Source organism: Mobula birostris, chromosome 7, assembly GCF_030028105.1.
Source record: "Mobula birostris isolate sMobBir1 chromosome 7, sMobBir1.hap1, whole genome shotgun sequence".
Classification (NCBI taxonomy): Eukaryota; Metazoa; Chordata; class Chondrichthyes; order Myliobatiformes; family Myliobatidae; genus Mobula; species Mobula birostris.
The window spans coordinates 72,197,022-72,211,367 of record NC_092376.1 but is presented as its reverse complement, the minus strand read 5'-3'; the positions used below and the strand labels follow the sequence as shown (position 1 = coordinate 72,211,367).

The window sequence follows — 14,346 nt, the reverse complement described above, 5'->3', positions numbered from 1 at the left end:
AACAATCTCCTCAGAATCAGAATCAGGTTTATTATCACCGGCATGTGTCCTGAAATTTGTTAACTTAGCAGCAGCAGTTCAATGCAATACATGATAATATAGAAAGAATAAATTAATAAATTACAGAAAGTATGTATATATTTATTGACTAGATTAAAAATAGTGCAAAAACAGAAATAATACGTTAAAAAAAAAGTGAGGTACTGTTCATGGGTTCAATATTCATTTAGGAATTGGATGGCAGAGGGGAAGAAGCTGTTCCTGAGTCACTGAGTGTGTGCCTTCAGGCTTCTGTACCTCCTACCTGATGATAACAGTGAGAAGAGGGCATGCCCTGGGTGCTGGAGGTCCTTAATAATGGACGTCGCTTTTCTGAGGCACCGCTCCTTTTTAGATGTCTTTGGTACTATGAAGACTGGATTCCCAAGATAGAGCTGGCTAATTGTACAACTTTTTGTAGCTTCTTTCAGTCCTGTGCTTTAGCAACAGCAACCACCCCCCCCTCCCCATACCAGACAGTGATGCAGCCTGTCAGAATGCTCTCCACAGTACATCTATAGAATTTTTTTGAGTGTTTTAGTTGACAAACCAAATCTCTTCAAACTCCTAATGAAATATAACTGCTGTCTTGTCTTCTTTATAGCAAAACCAATATGTTGAGACCAGGTTAGATCCTCAGAGATCTTGACACCCAGGAACTTGAAACTGCTCACTCTCTTTTCTTCTGATCCCTCTAGGAGTATTGGTTCATGTTCCCTCGTCCTACCCTTCCTGAAGTCCACAATCAGCTCTTTGACCTTACTGACGTTGAGTGCAAGGTTGTTGCTAGCTGGTATATCTCACTCCTGTACACACTCTCATCTCCATCCGAGATTCTACCAACAACGCTTATATCACCAGTAAATTTATAGATGGTATTTGAGCTATACTTAGCTATGCAGTCATGGGTATAGAGAGTAGAGCAGTGGACTAAGCACACACCCCTGAGGTGCACCAGTGTTGATCGTCAGTGAGGAGGAGATATTATCACCAATCTGCACAGATTGTGATCTTCCAGTTAGGAAGTTAAGGATCCAATTTCAGAGGGATGTACAGAGGCCCACGTTCTGTTTCTCAATTCCTCATTAAAATTAACATGGCTATGGCATAGGTAAAGTTTGAAAAACAATAAACTGCAAGATTCATATCAATGAATGTGGACAGATTACAAAACTCCAGTATAAATTCGTTAAAAGTCAAAGTGTGTCAAATTGATCTGCAATAACAGACAGGTAAACGAACAGAATTAAGTTATCTGACATGTACTTCAAGAATGTGGTTGATAAAGAGCCACAAATGTCCTTGTGATAAAAACATATGAATCTGGTGAACAAGTCCCTGTAGTCAGCTCTGACAATTTATAAAATGACGGCTGGTCAGTAACCTGACATCAAGACTGAAGCTCCCAGAATAAAAGGAGCTATAAAATGATTATAAAATTAATTAGGAAATAATAAAAGGCTCTTTTACCCCAAACTGGAAGGACTGCATTACACAGGGAGTTGGTACTAAGACTACCACACTTCTAATTCTAAAATTCAAAAATGGGTACAAGGGTGAATGTAGGTAGTTCATTACAGTTAAGGCATCCGTTAGTCTTGCGAAACCATAGATTTGCGCCTGGAAAGTCTTCACTCTCCAGGGCACAGGCCTGGGCAGGGTTGTATGGAAGACCAGCAGTTGCCCTCCCCTCTCCATGACATCGATGTTATCCAAGGGAAGGGAAGGGCCGATACAGCTTGGCACCAGTGTCGTCGCAGAGCATTGTGTGGTTAAATGCCTTGCTCAAGGACACAACATGCTGCCTCGGCTGGGCCTCGAACTCATGACCTTCAGATCACTAGTCCAATGCCTTAACCACTTGGCCACGTGCCCAACAGTTCATTACAAGTAACAAGAAAAAGACATAAATAAAGGCAGACTATAAGGGTGAGGAAATTATAAAATACTGGTTTGGCCACATGAGGAATATTATGTCCAGTTCAAAAATCAGACTTTCAGAATGATGCAAAGGGTGCAAAAAGCATATGCTTTGAATAATTTCAGTGATGAGGTACTTTGGTCATATGGAATAGATAGGAAAGAGTCTTTTTTAATTTCTCAACAGGCAGATTGCAAGTAAACCTAAGTGTTTAAAATCAAGGGTGAAGAGAAAATACAATGAAAGATACTGTTCCGGTTGAAAGAAGGGTCAAGATTGAGTGGGAAACAGAACATTCCCAATTGCTGTAATAATCTGGATTGGCACAAGGAACCCTTCTCTTCAAACAGAATATCAGGAAATGAGTCCTGAAGGGTCTCAGCCCAAAACATCACCGGTTTACTCCTCTCCACAGATGCTGCCTGGCCTGCTGGGTTCCTCCAGCATTTTGAGAGCGTTAATCAGGAAACACACGAAGAGGAAAACTCAAATGTGCAGCAGAATTTATTCCGTGCCGGCTGCTTACTTTGAAAGGAACACAAGCTTATCCAAAACAATTCCCACCACAAGAACACACAATAAAAATGACAGGATTCACTCTACAATGATTGTTCCCCAAGCAACTTTGCATAGGGAATTAGGGTCTTAATGAAACAAGGTTGCTGGGACCAACTCATTAATCACAGACAAGTCACTTTAAATGTGAAAACAAGCTGACACCATAAGATTAATGACTAAACACTTTTCGAATGTTGAAAGTTTGTGAATCATTGAAACATTCAAGAACAACTTCAGTCTGTTTTAGACATATACATATATATATATATATATATATATAAAATTGAAATTATGCTTATCCAAGTCTCCTTACACCTACTCCAATCTGGCAGAGGATCAGTGGTCAAATTCCCCAGAACATAAGAAACTACCTCAACTTCCAGCTCTCTTGCTATGCAAAGGGGAATGAATCATTGTTATTAGGACTTCCACATTTGTAAATTGGTGTCAGTTACATGGACTGACATCTATATCACACAAGATTTGTGAATGACATGTCACAAAATCTGGAACAGGTTTTCAATGGAAATTAAATAAATATTTAAAGAGAGCAACTGTTTGCAAAGCCACTTCAGACATGATTTGAGTGGCACTTTCCATTTCTTGAACACTGTATCTTTCTGACCTGTCGAATGTGTTCAGCGCGAGCATTATTTGCCATTAAGCAGAATGGCCTTTCTGAATGCTATATCAGTCCAGAGTTCTTTGATTTTCATGACCTACTTTAGAACAAATTAGTCAACAAGAACATGAACATTGAGCCAGACTGAGGTTGACTGAGCATGGAGATACAGGAGAGAATCAGAATCAAGTTTATTATCACAGACATGTCGTGAGATTTGTTTTGCAGCAGCAGTGCAGCGCAAGACAAAAGTAAGTTACAATAAAAAAAAGTGCAAAAAGTAAATAGCAAGGTAGTGTTCATGGACTACTCAGAAATTTGATGGCAGAGGGGTAGAAGCTGTTCTTAAAACATTGAGTGTGCATCTTCAGGCTCCTGTTCCTCCTCCCTGATGACAGCAATGAGAAGAGGGCATGTCCCAGATGGTGGAGGTCCTGAATGATGGACGTCACCTTCTTGAGACACCACCTCTTGAAGATGTCTTTGATGGTGGGGACATTTGAGCCTATGATTAAGCTAGCAGAGTCGACAACCCTCTGCAGCTTCTTTCAATCCTGCGCACTGGAGCTTCTATACCAGACACTGATGCTACCAGCATTTACAGTACATCTGCAAAAGTTGGCTAGATTTTGGTTATATCAAATCTCCTCAACTCCTAATCAAGTACACTATTGCATCAATATGTTGGTCACAGGACAGATCATTTGAAAGGTTGATGTCCAGGAACTGGAAGCTGCTCACCCTTTCCACTGCTGATCCCTTAACGAACACTGATGAGTTGTCCAAACATCCCCTCCTGAAGCCCACAGGCAATTCCCTGATCTCGCCGACACTGAATGCAAGGTTCTTGCAACATCACTCAACCAACTGATCCATCTTACTCCATATGAGACTCTGTCAACAGTGGTGTCGTCAGCAACTTTATGGGTGGAGCCTGGGCTGTGCCTAGCCACACAGTCATAAGTGTAGGGGGTAGAGTAGGGCGTTAGGCATGCACCCTTAAGGTGAACGGTGATGATCGCCAGCCAGATGTTCAGTTCTACAGATCCTGGAATATGGAACAAAAATCTTGCTGCAGGAGCTCAAGCAGGTCAATCGGCAACCATGAGACAAAGGGGTGGTACACATTACAGAATCACAATCTGAAACATTGATCATCCCTTGGTTTCCATAGATGTATTGAGTGTGATGTCCAGATCTGTTGTCCACCTGTAGCCACACTTACCGTGGTTGTAGAGAGGGCTGGGAGTCAAGCACTAAGATTTAAGACCATGGTGTCCACCCTCCTGAACAGGTCTTCACAGAAGGCAAAGCTGAGGGCACAGTCTTACCTCATGCCAAAGCTGGAAGAATTTTGCAATAGATTTTATATGTCTCTGATATATTTAAAACAGAGTATGATAAAAAATAAACTTTAAATTGCTGTTAGCAATGCTATTTGCACTTCAAATAATACAAATAAGAAAGCCATTCAAATACTACAAAATGAATAAAATAAGGTAGAAGACTGACTTTATTGCCTCCTATTGAAAGGTCTGAGATGGAAATCTCAGAATTTTCAGGCCCTGCTGCTGGATTCTACCCAAGTTCATTACCAGTTTGTGATGGTACTACATGTCTAGGACTTGTTACTCAGGGGTGATTGACCGCCACACAAATCCACCATGTTATGCTTGAACTGTTAATTTACCAAAGAAAAGCCCTAACTCCTTACTCCCAGATCTGAGGGTAAATAGAGTCAAAATCATATTTCCATTTTCTTTGGCTGATCTCCATTATCAGGAAACACACATAAAAGTTGCTGGTGAACGCAGCAGGCCAGGCAGCATCTCTAGGAAGAGGTGCAGTCAACGTTTCAGGCCGAGACCCTTCGTCAGGACGAAGGGTCTCGGCCTGAAACGTCGCCTGCTCCTCTTCCTAGAGATGTTGTCTGGCCTGCTGCGTTCACCAGCAACTTTTATGTGTGTTGCTTGAATTTCCAGCATCTGCAGAATTCCTGTTGTTTCCACTATCAGGATATGGTTTGTTTGAAAGCAAAATACTTAACACATTGAAAACTGTAAAAATGCTGTAAAATTCTCAACATTTTCAAGTCAATAACTTTTTATTAGAACCTCAACCATCCAAAAGTCATTGACCTAAATTATAGTCTGCTTTCCTCTCTCTAGATGCTACAGTACTTATCCACTGGCACATTCAGATTTATTATTACTCTCTCTGGCTATCCTTCATGCCATTCCGCAACCTCCCAATCTGAAGTATTCCCTAAATAGTTCAGATATGCAGAATTTAGTTGGTTCTCTTTTCATCATATTGGAGTAGTACATCTGCTTGCATTAAACAGTTCACACCACCGAACGTCGCATTATTATTTACAGGCAATGCAAGAAATGAGGAATTATTCCCAAATGATATGAAACCATCAGAAAATAATTTTGACAGACCACAAATTAGTGTCAGTGTTGCATAATTTACTGTGGAATAGTTTTAATATGTTAAAGCTCTTAGAAAAACAAATACAAATACAGGGTACAGAATTTTAAAACAACGTCACCTATGATGTGTAGTTCAGGCAGTAAAACATCACTATAAACTCAAGAAATTCTGCAGATGTTGGAAATCCATAGCAACACACACCAAATGCTGGAGGAACTCAGCAGGTCAGGCAGCATCTAAGGAAATGAACAAACAGTTGATGTTTTGGGCCAAGACCCTTCTTCAGGACTCTACAACGATATTTTAACTGTTGCTTGCGCATCATGTCTGGAAACAAGGCAAGTTATTATAGACATAGAACATAGAAATCTACAGCACATTACAGGTCCTTTGGCCCACAATGTCCTAACCTACTCTAGAAACTGCCTAGAATTTCCCTAGCGCATAGCCCTCTATTTTTCTAAGCTCAATGTACCTATCCAAGAGACTCTTAAAAGACCCCATTGTATCCGCTTCCACCACTGTTGCCAGCAGCCCATTCCACTCACTCACCACTCTCTGTGTGAAAAACTTCTGTACCTACTTCCAAGCACCTTAAAACTATAGCCCCTCATGATAGCCATTTCAGCCCCTGGAAAAAGCCTCTGGCTATCCACACGATCAATGCCCCTCATTATCTTATACACCTCTATCAGATCACCTCTCATCCTCCGTCGCTCCAAGGCGAAAAGGACAAGTTCACTTAACCCATTCTCATAAGGTACATCCTCCAATCGAGGCTACGTCCTTGTAAATATCCTCTTCACTCTCTCTCTCTATAGTATCCACATCCTTCCTGTAGTGAGGTGACCATAACTGAACACAGTACTCCAAGTGGGGTCCAACCAAAGTCTTATACAGCTGTAACATTACCTCACAGCTTTTGAACTCAATCCCATGGTTGATGAACGCCATCTTAACAACACTGTCAACCTGCGCAGCAACTTTGAGAGTCCTATGGACACAGACCCCAAGATCACACTGCCAAGAGTCTTACCGTTATTATTTGAAGACAGTATTATATTCTGTCTTCAAATTGGACCTAACAAAATGAACCACTTCACAATTACTTGGGTTGAACTCCATCTGCTACTTCTCAGCCCAGTTCTGCATCCTATTGATGTCTCGCTGTAACCTCTAACGACCCTCCAGAATGTTCACAACACCCCCAAACTTACTAACCCACCCTTCTACTTCTTCATCCAGGTCATTTCTAAAAATCACAAAGAGGAGGAGTCTGTTCCCAGAACAGATCCCTGTGGAAGACCACTGGTCACCGACCTCCATGCAGAATACAAACCATCTACAACCACTCTTTGCCTTCTGTGGGCAAGCCAATTCTGGATCCACAAAGCAAGGTCTCCTTGGATCCCTTGTGTCCTTACTCTCTGAATGAGCCTTGCATGGGGAACCTTATCAAATGCCTTACTGAAATCCATATTCACTACATCCACTGCTCTACCTTCATCAGTCTGCTTTGTTACATCCTCAAAGAATTCAATGCGACTTCTAAGGCACAACTTTCCCTTGACAAAGCCATACCGACTATCCCTAATCTGATTATGTCTCTCCAAATGCTCATAAATCCTGCTCTGAGGATCTTCTCCAACAACTTGTCCACCACTGAAGTCAGGCTCACTGGTCTATAATTTCCTCGGTTACCTCTACTCCCTTTCTTGAACAAGGGAACAACATTTGCAACCCTCCAATCCTCTGGTACTTCTCCCGTCCCTATTGATGACGCAAAGGTCATCGCAAGAGGCTCAGCAATCTCCTCCTTCACTTCCCACAGTAGCCTGGGGTATATCTCATCCGGTCCCAGTGACTTATCTAACTTAATGCTTTTCAAAAGCTCCAGCACATCCTCTTCCTTAATGTCTATACGCTCAAGTGTCTCAGTCCGCTGTAAGTCATCACTACAACGCCAAGATCTTTGTTTGTAGTGAATACTGAAGCAAGGTATTCATTAAGTACCTCTGCTATTTCCTCCGACTCCATGCACACGTTATTGGCCAAACACTTGCTTCAGAAACATTTATGCAATATCAATGTAGTGAAATCTTTGGAAGTAAAAAAGAATGCAAATTTCCAAGAAATAATTTGTATGTAAGTTATTACAGTAAAACAATCATTTGGAAATTGAAACTCCTAAAATGATGTTGATATGCAAATTATCTTGCAATTGCAGGAAACGAAAGCAGATCACCTCAGCTCAGATGACAAATGACAGGTTTTCGCTAATGCTTTCCTTTCAAGTCATGCAGGAAATCTGCATCATAGTCAGACGCAAGTACATTTAACCCTCGATACTTAGCAAAATTCTTCCCTCACTGAGATGTATTTCTGTACTCCGTAGTGTCTAACGGCCACACAAGTGCACACGACTGACGCTAGCTAGAAACTGTTCTGCAATAGTCTCCTGCCCAATTAAGTGGCATAGTGTATCAAATAGATGAAAGGCGATTTTCTCGATTAGTTTTTGTCCTTTAGGAACTGTTGCAAATGAACAGTTGCCCCATTTAACCAATGGCCCAATTAACTGGAATCCACTATACATGAATGGCAGTAATTAGTACTGCCTGATACATTTTTCTAAATTACAGGCCTTCTGTATTCTGCTGAGAAGAATGATTAATTTTGCTACTTAAGAAAGGGCCAGATCACACTGAACAGAACACAGTCACAGTCCCTGACATTTTGTAGCCCTATGACCTGCAGAACCCAAGATGTGAATAGACCTCAAGCAAACCAAATTAGAGTCCCACGTGGTCCCTCTATTTGCAATGTCTACAACCAGAGACATACAGAAATAGTTGGAAGATCACTCACTAAAATTCAAAAAGCAATGTTCGAAGAACATTAAAACCTTTATTAATCATTCATCAAATCAAAGTTTTATAATAGTTTCCCATTTTCAGTTAAGGTCCGTGACTTAATTCAGGGAATGCTAGATGTGCTAAGCAAGTTTAGAGTTGAGGGGCTGGATACAAAACATACTTGGGTGTTGCAGGTCAGGTCCACCCCACAGACTCATGTGCAAGGTGAAGGTCAAAGTTGAAAGCTAAATACACCCACGACTAATCTCCAGCATAGCTGACCAGTGGTGTAGTGAGACCAGTGGTCCCAGGTTCACATCCAGACAGTTGCTTACACACTTTCAATCCGTGCTGAGCGTCGAGTCTCATTAAAATAAAAACAGACAAGTGCTAAAGAAATGGCAAGTCTGCTGCCCCGATGCGCCACAAGACGCGGAGACACAAAGCTCCAGCATGCTCTGTACTGTACTTCAACGCTCAGTACAGGGGCAAGCAAATCTGAACTAGATGACCTATGTAAAGTAGCTAATTCTAACTAGCCCCAATCCAGTGCTGTAACTGTGGAAAACGTAGCCACAGTGGGTACTTCTCCGTACGGTGAATGAACAGCACTGGAGAACACTATGGTTCTCCGAAATCCATGCAGAGTAACGCAAGGTGATGATTAATGCATTTTCTAGTTAACTGCTCTCCACATTTCCACTTTTATTGAAAAAAAGTTACAATGGTTTCAGATAAATTATTTTTCTAATGCTCTTTTAGACTCTTGGGTAGTATCACTTTAGTTGCTATATAATGGACAATTCACCAGGAGCACAACCCTATGCCTCGCCCTGTGTCAAAATCAGTGTTATCAATAGATACTCAAATTCAAACTGGGAAGAAATCTGTCAAGCTAATTAGGTGGCAGCTAACAAAAGGAGAAAGAAGAACTCCCATGAATAATATAGCAAATAACAGCATGAGCTCATAGCCTGAAGGACAACAGGAAATTAAATGAAATAACTCAGAATTACAGCACTATGCAAAGGTCTTAGCCACACCCATATAACGTATATATAGCTAGGGTGCCTAAGATTTTTGCGCAGTACTGTATTTATCAATCTGGAGCAGATAGCAAATTTGTAAATCTGGCAGGAACAAGGAATGTTGGAAATTGCAAGGGTGGTGCATTGTGGGAAGGGTGTGGACCAGGTGGCAGAGAAGAAGTGCCAGGGCAGCGGGTGGCACAGGTGCACACGCACCCAGCCCTGAGACAAAAGGCAGGGTCATTTGATTCCAAACAATTGGTTTGCTGATCATTACAGAATAACTCTCTGGTGTTTCCCACTCCCTTCCCCTGTTCCCAATCATGATTCCCCTCTCCCTACTGTCAGTCTACAATAAAGACCCATATCAGTATCAGGTTTATCATCACTCACGTGTCATGAAATTAGTTTTTTCTTTGTTGCAGCAGTATAGCACAATACATAAAATTACTACAGTACTGTGCAAAAAATATCTTAGGCACCCTAGATTTATATATGTGCCAAAGACTGTTGCAGGTTACTGTGCTCATCTGAAAGGTGCTTTGGAATGGAATAAGATTGTGAAAGCTATCATATAAATACTTCACTTTCTTGGAAATCTTCTGTAGAGATATAGAACGTCAATCTATAGTTGTAGCCATATAAAACTTTCTGCTTAGGCCACATCTAGAATACTGCATTCCATTTTTGGTTGCCCCCAATGTTGGAAGGACATGAAGGCTTTGTGAGGGTGCAAGGCAGGTGCTATTAGAGGGCAGGTGTTAAGGGGAGGTGAACAAACTGAAACATCAACTGCTTATTCCCCTTCATATATGCCGCCTGGCTTGCTGAGTTCCTCCAGCATTTTGTTTGCATTGAATAAACTAGGGTTATTTTATCTGGAGCAGAGGAAGCTGAGAGGAGACCCAAGAAAAGTTTATAAATTTATCAGAGGCATAGATTGACAACGGGTATATTTTTCTCTGGGCCAAAATGTCTAACACTGAAGGGAATATATTTAAGTTGAGGGGGCAAATTCAAAGGGCAATATTTTTTAACAGGGTGGTGAGTACCTGTAATTCACTGCTGGGAAGGTGGTGATGGAGGCAGATACTATAGAGGCATTTAAAAAGCTCTTAAATAGGCACATGAGAATGCAGAGACTGGAGGGATATGGATCACGTGCAGGCAGAAGGACTAGTTTAGGTAGGTGTCATTATTTAATTAGTTCAGCATATCATGACCCAAGTTTGCATTCCTATGCTGTATAATAAAGTACTAATGATTACAACCCAACTACAGAGTGGCTGGCGTACAATACCCAAATTGATCTAACTTTGCTACATCCAGCACAAGGTGACAGAAAATCTGTCAAAGATGGGAAATTACAGCAAGCAATTGGCTTTTCTAAAATCTATTTAAGATGCTGAAGCACGCTGTTTAGAAAGGATGGTTAGGGTTGAGGGCACTCTCTCTATTGAGGACCTTCTGGTTCACATAATTTGCAATTGACAGATCACCTCCTAGCTAAGCCCCAGCGGCCAGTGAAAGTTCAATTTCTCACCAGCGCACATGTCAACACCACAAATGAAGCAAGCACTGGCCATTAAATTGATAATTTACCATTTAACCTGAGGCATGCCCGAAATAAATCTAGCCTCAGTGATGGCACAGCAATTAAAACAGTAATCCAGAGGGATGGACGAACCATCTGGAGGACCAGAGTTCAAATTCTACCATAACACTTGTGGAATTTGGAGCTTGGGTCTTAACTAATAAAATAATACATTTCTATGGTAGCTACAAAATCCCAAATTTCAGTTTAGGGAGATATAAAAGCCATTCAAAAGCCCATGCTCAATTATTCCATTTGATTTACCTCAGTGACATAACAAAACTGATAGTGAACCCTCAACTGTCAGAGGTGAGAGTAATGAAATAAACGGCAAGTACAATACTTCAATATCTCAATCTCAAACTCAATATATGCTAGGAAAACTACCTCAATGAAATTAGTTAGCGGCTGCCTGGCTGTATTATCTAAATGGCCATGGCCAACTGGCACATGTAGATTCGCTGTTTAATGAGCACTGACGGTAGTGTGACAAGTGTGTTTAAAATCGATATGGCATCTACAAAATGCAGATCGCCTGCATCGTCCTCCGACGCAAATGACGATTATAGTACAGACAAAATGCTGGAGAAACGCAGCAGATCAGGTGAAATCTATGGAAAGGGATAAACAGTCGACGTTTCAGGCCGAGACCTGTCGACTGTGTGCGTTGCTCTGGATTTACAGCATCTGTAGAATCCCTTGTGTTAATGACGGTGTGTATTGAAAGACCAGCGCCAGCCGTGAATAAACCGCGAGCCCACATGTGCTAGTCATGCATGGCTGTTTGGGTAATATAGTAAGGCAGCGGCGAAATGCACACTGACCAGTGTTCCTGCCCCGGACTTGGCTGAATTCTAACGGCATTGATGATGGATGGAGAGGCGCCCTCTGACCCGCATTCCCAGCGCCCAATCCCGGCGATCGCCCTCGCTTAACAAAAGCAGAGTCAAACTAAGCTCGGCCACTCTCGAGTTCATTTAACCATTAGTTGGGGGGAACTAATTCGCACCGATTTGTTTTCTACCAGTAATAATCTCCCTTGAAAATATTCAGGCCTGCAAGGCAGACGCCCATGGGGGCTGGGCTTGTGCTTTTTGTCCGCCTGAAGGTCTGGATCGATTCCGGGCGGAGGGCGCCGCTCCCGTCCCGGTGGAGAGGGAGAGACCCCTGTCCTCCGGTCTGTCGTTCGCCTTCCTGCGATTCCCTCCTCAAAGCAAAAGGCAACACGAACGGCTGCACTGCGAGCCGGGATAAAGAGCCGACTCCCAGCCGCGGCGGCAGAAGCCCCCAGGCACCGCCGTGACCAGCTGTGGGCGCGGTGGAAGCCTTACCTATGGAGATCTCTTGCGCGAAGGCCAGGGAGATCAGCAGCAGAGGCAGGCCGGCCGAGACCAGCGTCACCAGCTTGTCCACGGCCAGCTCCAGCCTCACCGCTTTCAGTCTGGAGTCGGCCGGCTCCTTGAGGAGAAAGTCCGAGAAGACGTACTCCACCGCAGCGTGTGTGATGGCCATCACCTCGCGTCACGGGGAAAAAACAGGGAGCTGTCTTCGGCTAAAGAACCGAGCTCATTGTTGTGTCCCTGTTCAGCGCGGAGCGTCAGGACTGCGAGGGCTCCTGCTTCCCTGCTCTGGGCATGGTCCGGATCCGATGCGGCTCCTTGTCGCTGCCCGTACTCAGCAGCACCTCGGCCTCTCACTTTCACATGTGCCAGCTCAGACTTTCTTTCCATGAGCCGCACTTCCGGATCTCCCCGGCTCTTGTCAACTGCCACGCCAGGAGGAGGGACCGATCTCACACAGAGCACGCCAAGGGAACTCCACGCGGAGCGAAAGCACCCGTCAGTCCGTCACCGCACCGCAGTGATATTTCCATTAGTACGCGTTCGCAGTATTAACATCGGGCTGCATAATTCAATTTGCCCAAGGCAAAAGCAGTTGTTTGAGGTCGAAGGCTTTTCAGGGCTTGGAAAACTGTGTATCAAAGATAAGTTTAAGAGGTAGAGATCCGAGCGGGTCCTGAGAACAAAGAGTAATATTGAAAGACACAATATGACAGTTTTAGATAACCAGCTTTTCCAGTTTGTATCAAAACTAATTCTCAAGGTGATTCATTTTTTCGTTCACGGTAGATGTTGCCTGACCTGGTGGGTATTACCAGCATACTCGTGTTTCAGGTCTCCTGCAACCACCTTTTTACACAAAAAAAACCTTACAGTCCCAGCGCAACACACACACACAAAATGCTGGAGGAGCTCAGCAGGTCAGTCAGCATGTGTGGAGATGAATAAACAGTCGACGTTTCGGGCCAAGACCCTTCTCCGGGGCTGGAATAATGCAAGGTGGAGGAGGGGAAGACACCAGCAGGAAGGTGATAGGTGAAGAGAGTATGGGCGAGTACGCGGTCGAAGAGTCGGAGGGCAGCAGAGATTAGTACAGATTTTCTGTTGCTTTCTGTTCCGCCTCGGAGATCAACAGTCATTAACAAGTTTCCACCACCCTCACTCAGATGGCACTACAGTCTTCTGTGCCATTCGGTCTCACTTGGTCTCCATGGGTTTGCAAACATTTGGAGTCATAAAACTGCTCCTTTGCCCCATATCCATACCAACCTGGTATTCTGCCTAAAGCCACCTCCCTGCACCTAGACCATAGCCCTCTTGCCCATATACCTATCCAAACTTCTCTTGAAAGTTACAAATAAACCTGCATTTACCATTGCTGGCAGCTCATTCCACGCTTGCACCACCTTCCCAGTGATGAAGTTCACTCCTCAGATTCCCCTTAAATATTTCAACTTCCACCGTAAACTAATGACCTCTAGTTCTAATCTCGTGTAATTTGAGGGGAAAGCCTGGTTACATTCAACCTATCTATACTCCTCAATTTTGTATACCTCCACAAGATCTCTGCTCATTCTCCTGTCCTCCAGGGAATACAGTCCTTACCTATTCCTATAACATCAAGTCCCAGCAACATCCTTGTAAATTCTCTCTGCACTCTTTAGTATAATTCCTGTAGGTAGATAACCAGAACTACACATGATGCTCCAAATCCAGCCTCACCAATGTCTAAGGCAACTTCAATGTAACATTCCAACTCCTGTAGTCAAAGCTTTGATTTATGAAGGCCAATGTGCTGAAAGCTTTCTTTATCTACCTGTGACACTGCTTTCAAGGAATTATGGTTCTGTATTCTCATATCCCCCTGTTCTATCACACTCCTCAGTGCCTTAACGATCACTGTGTAAGATCCACCCTGGTTGTCCACCCAAAGTGTAACACCTCACACTTGTC

The 14,346-nt window shown here is 43.1% G+C and overlaps 1 protein-coding gene across 1 annotated transcript in view; it reads right to left on the bottom strand.

Moving 5' to 3' along the window:
* The window catches only part of panx1a (pannexin 1a), a 40,750-nt gene extending 27,922 nt beyond the window's left edge, over nucleotides 1-12,828 (bottom strand). The window contains exon 1 of the mRNA XM_072263395.1: nucleotides 12,385-12,828. Coding sequence (XP_072119496.1) covers nucleotides 12,385-12,565 — 181 coding nt within the window. The 5' untranslated portion in view covers nucleotides 12,566-12,828. The remainder of the gene's footprint in view (nucleotides 1-12,384) is intronic.
* Nucleotides 12,829-14,346: the final 1,518 nt, after the last annotated feature.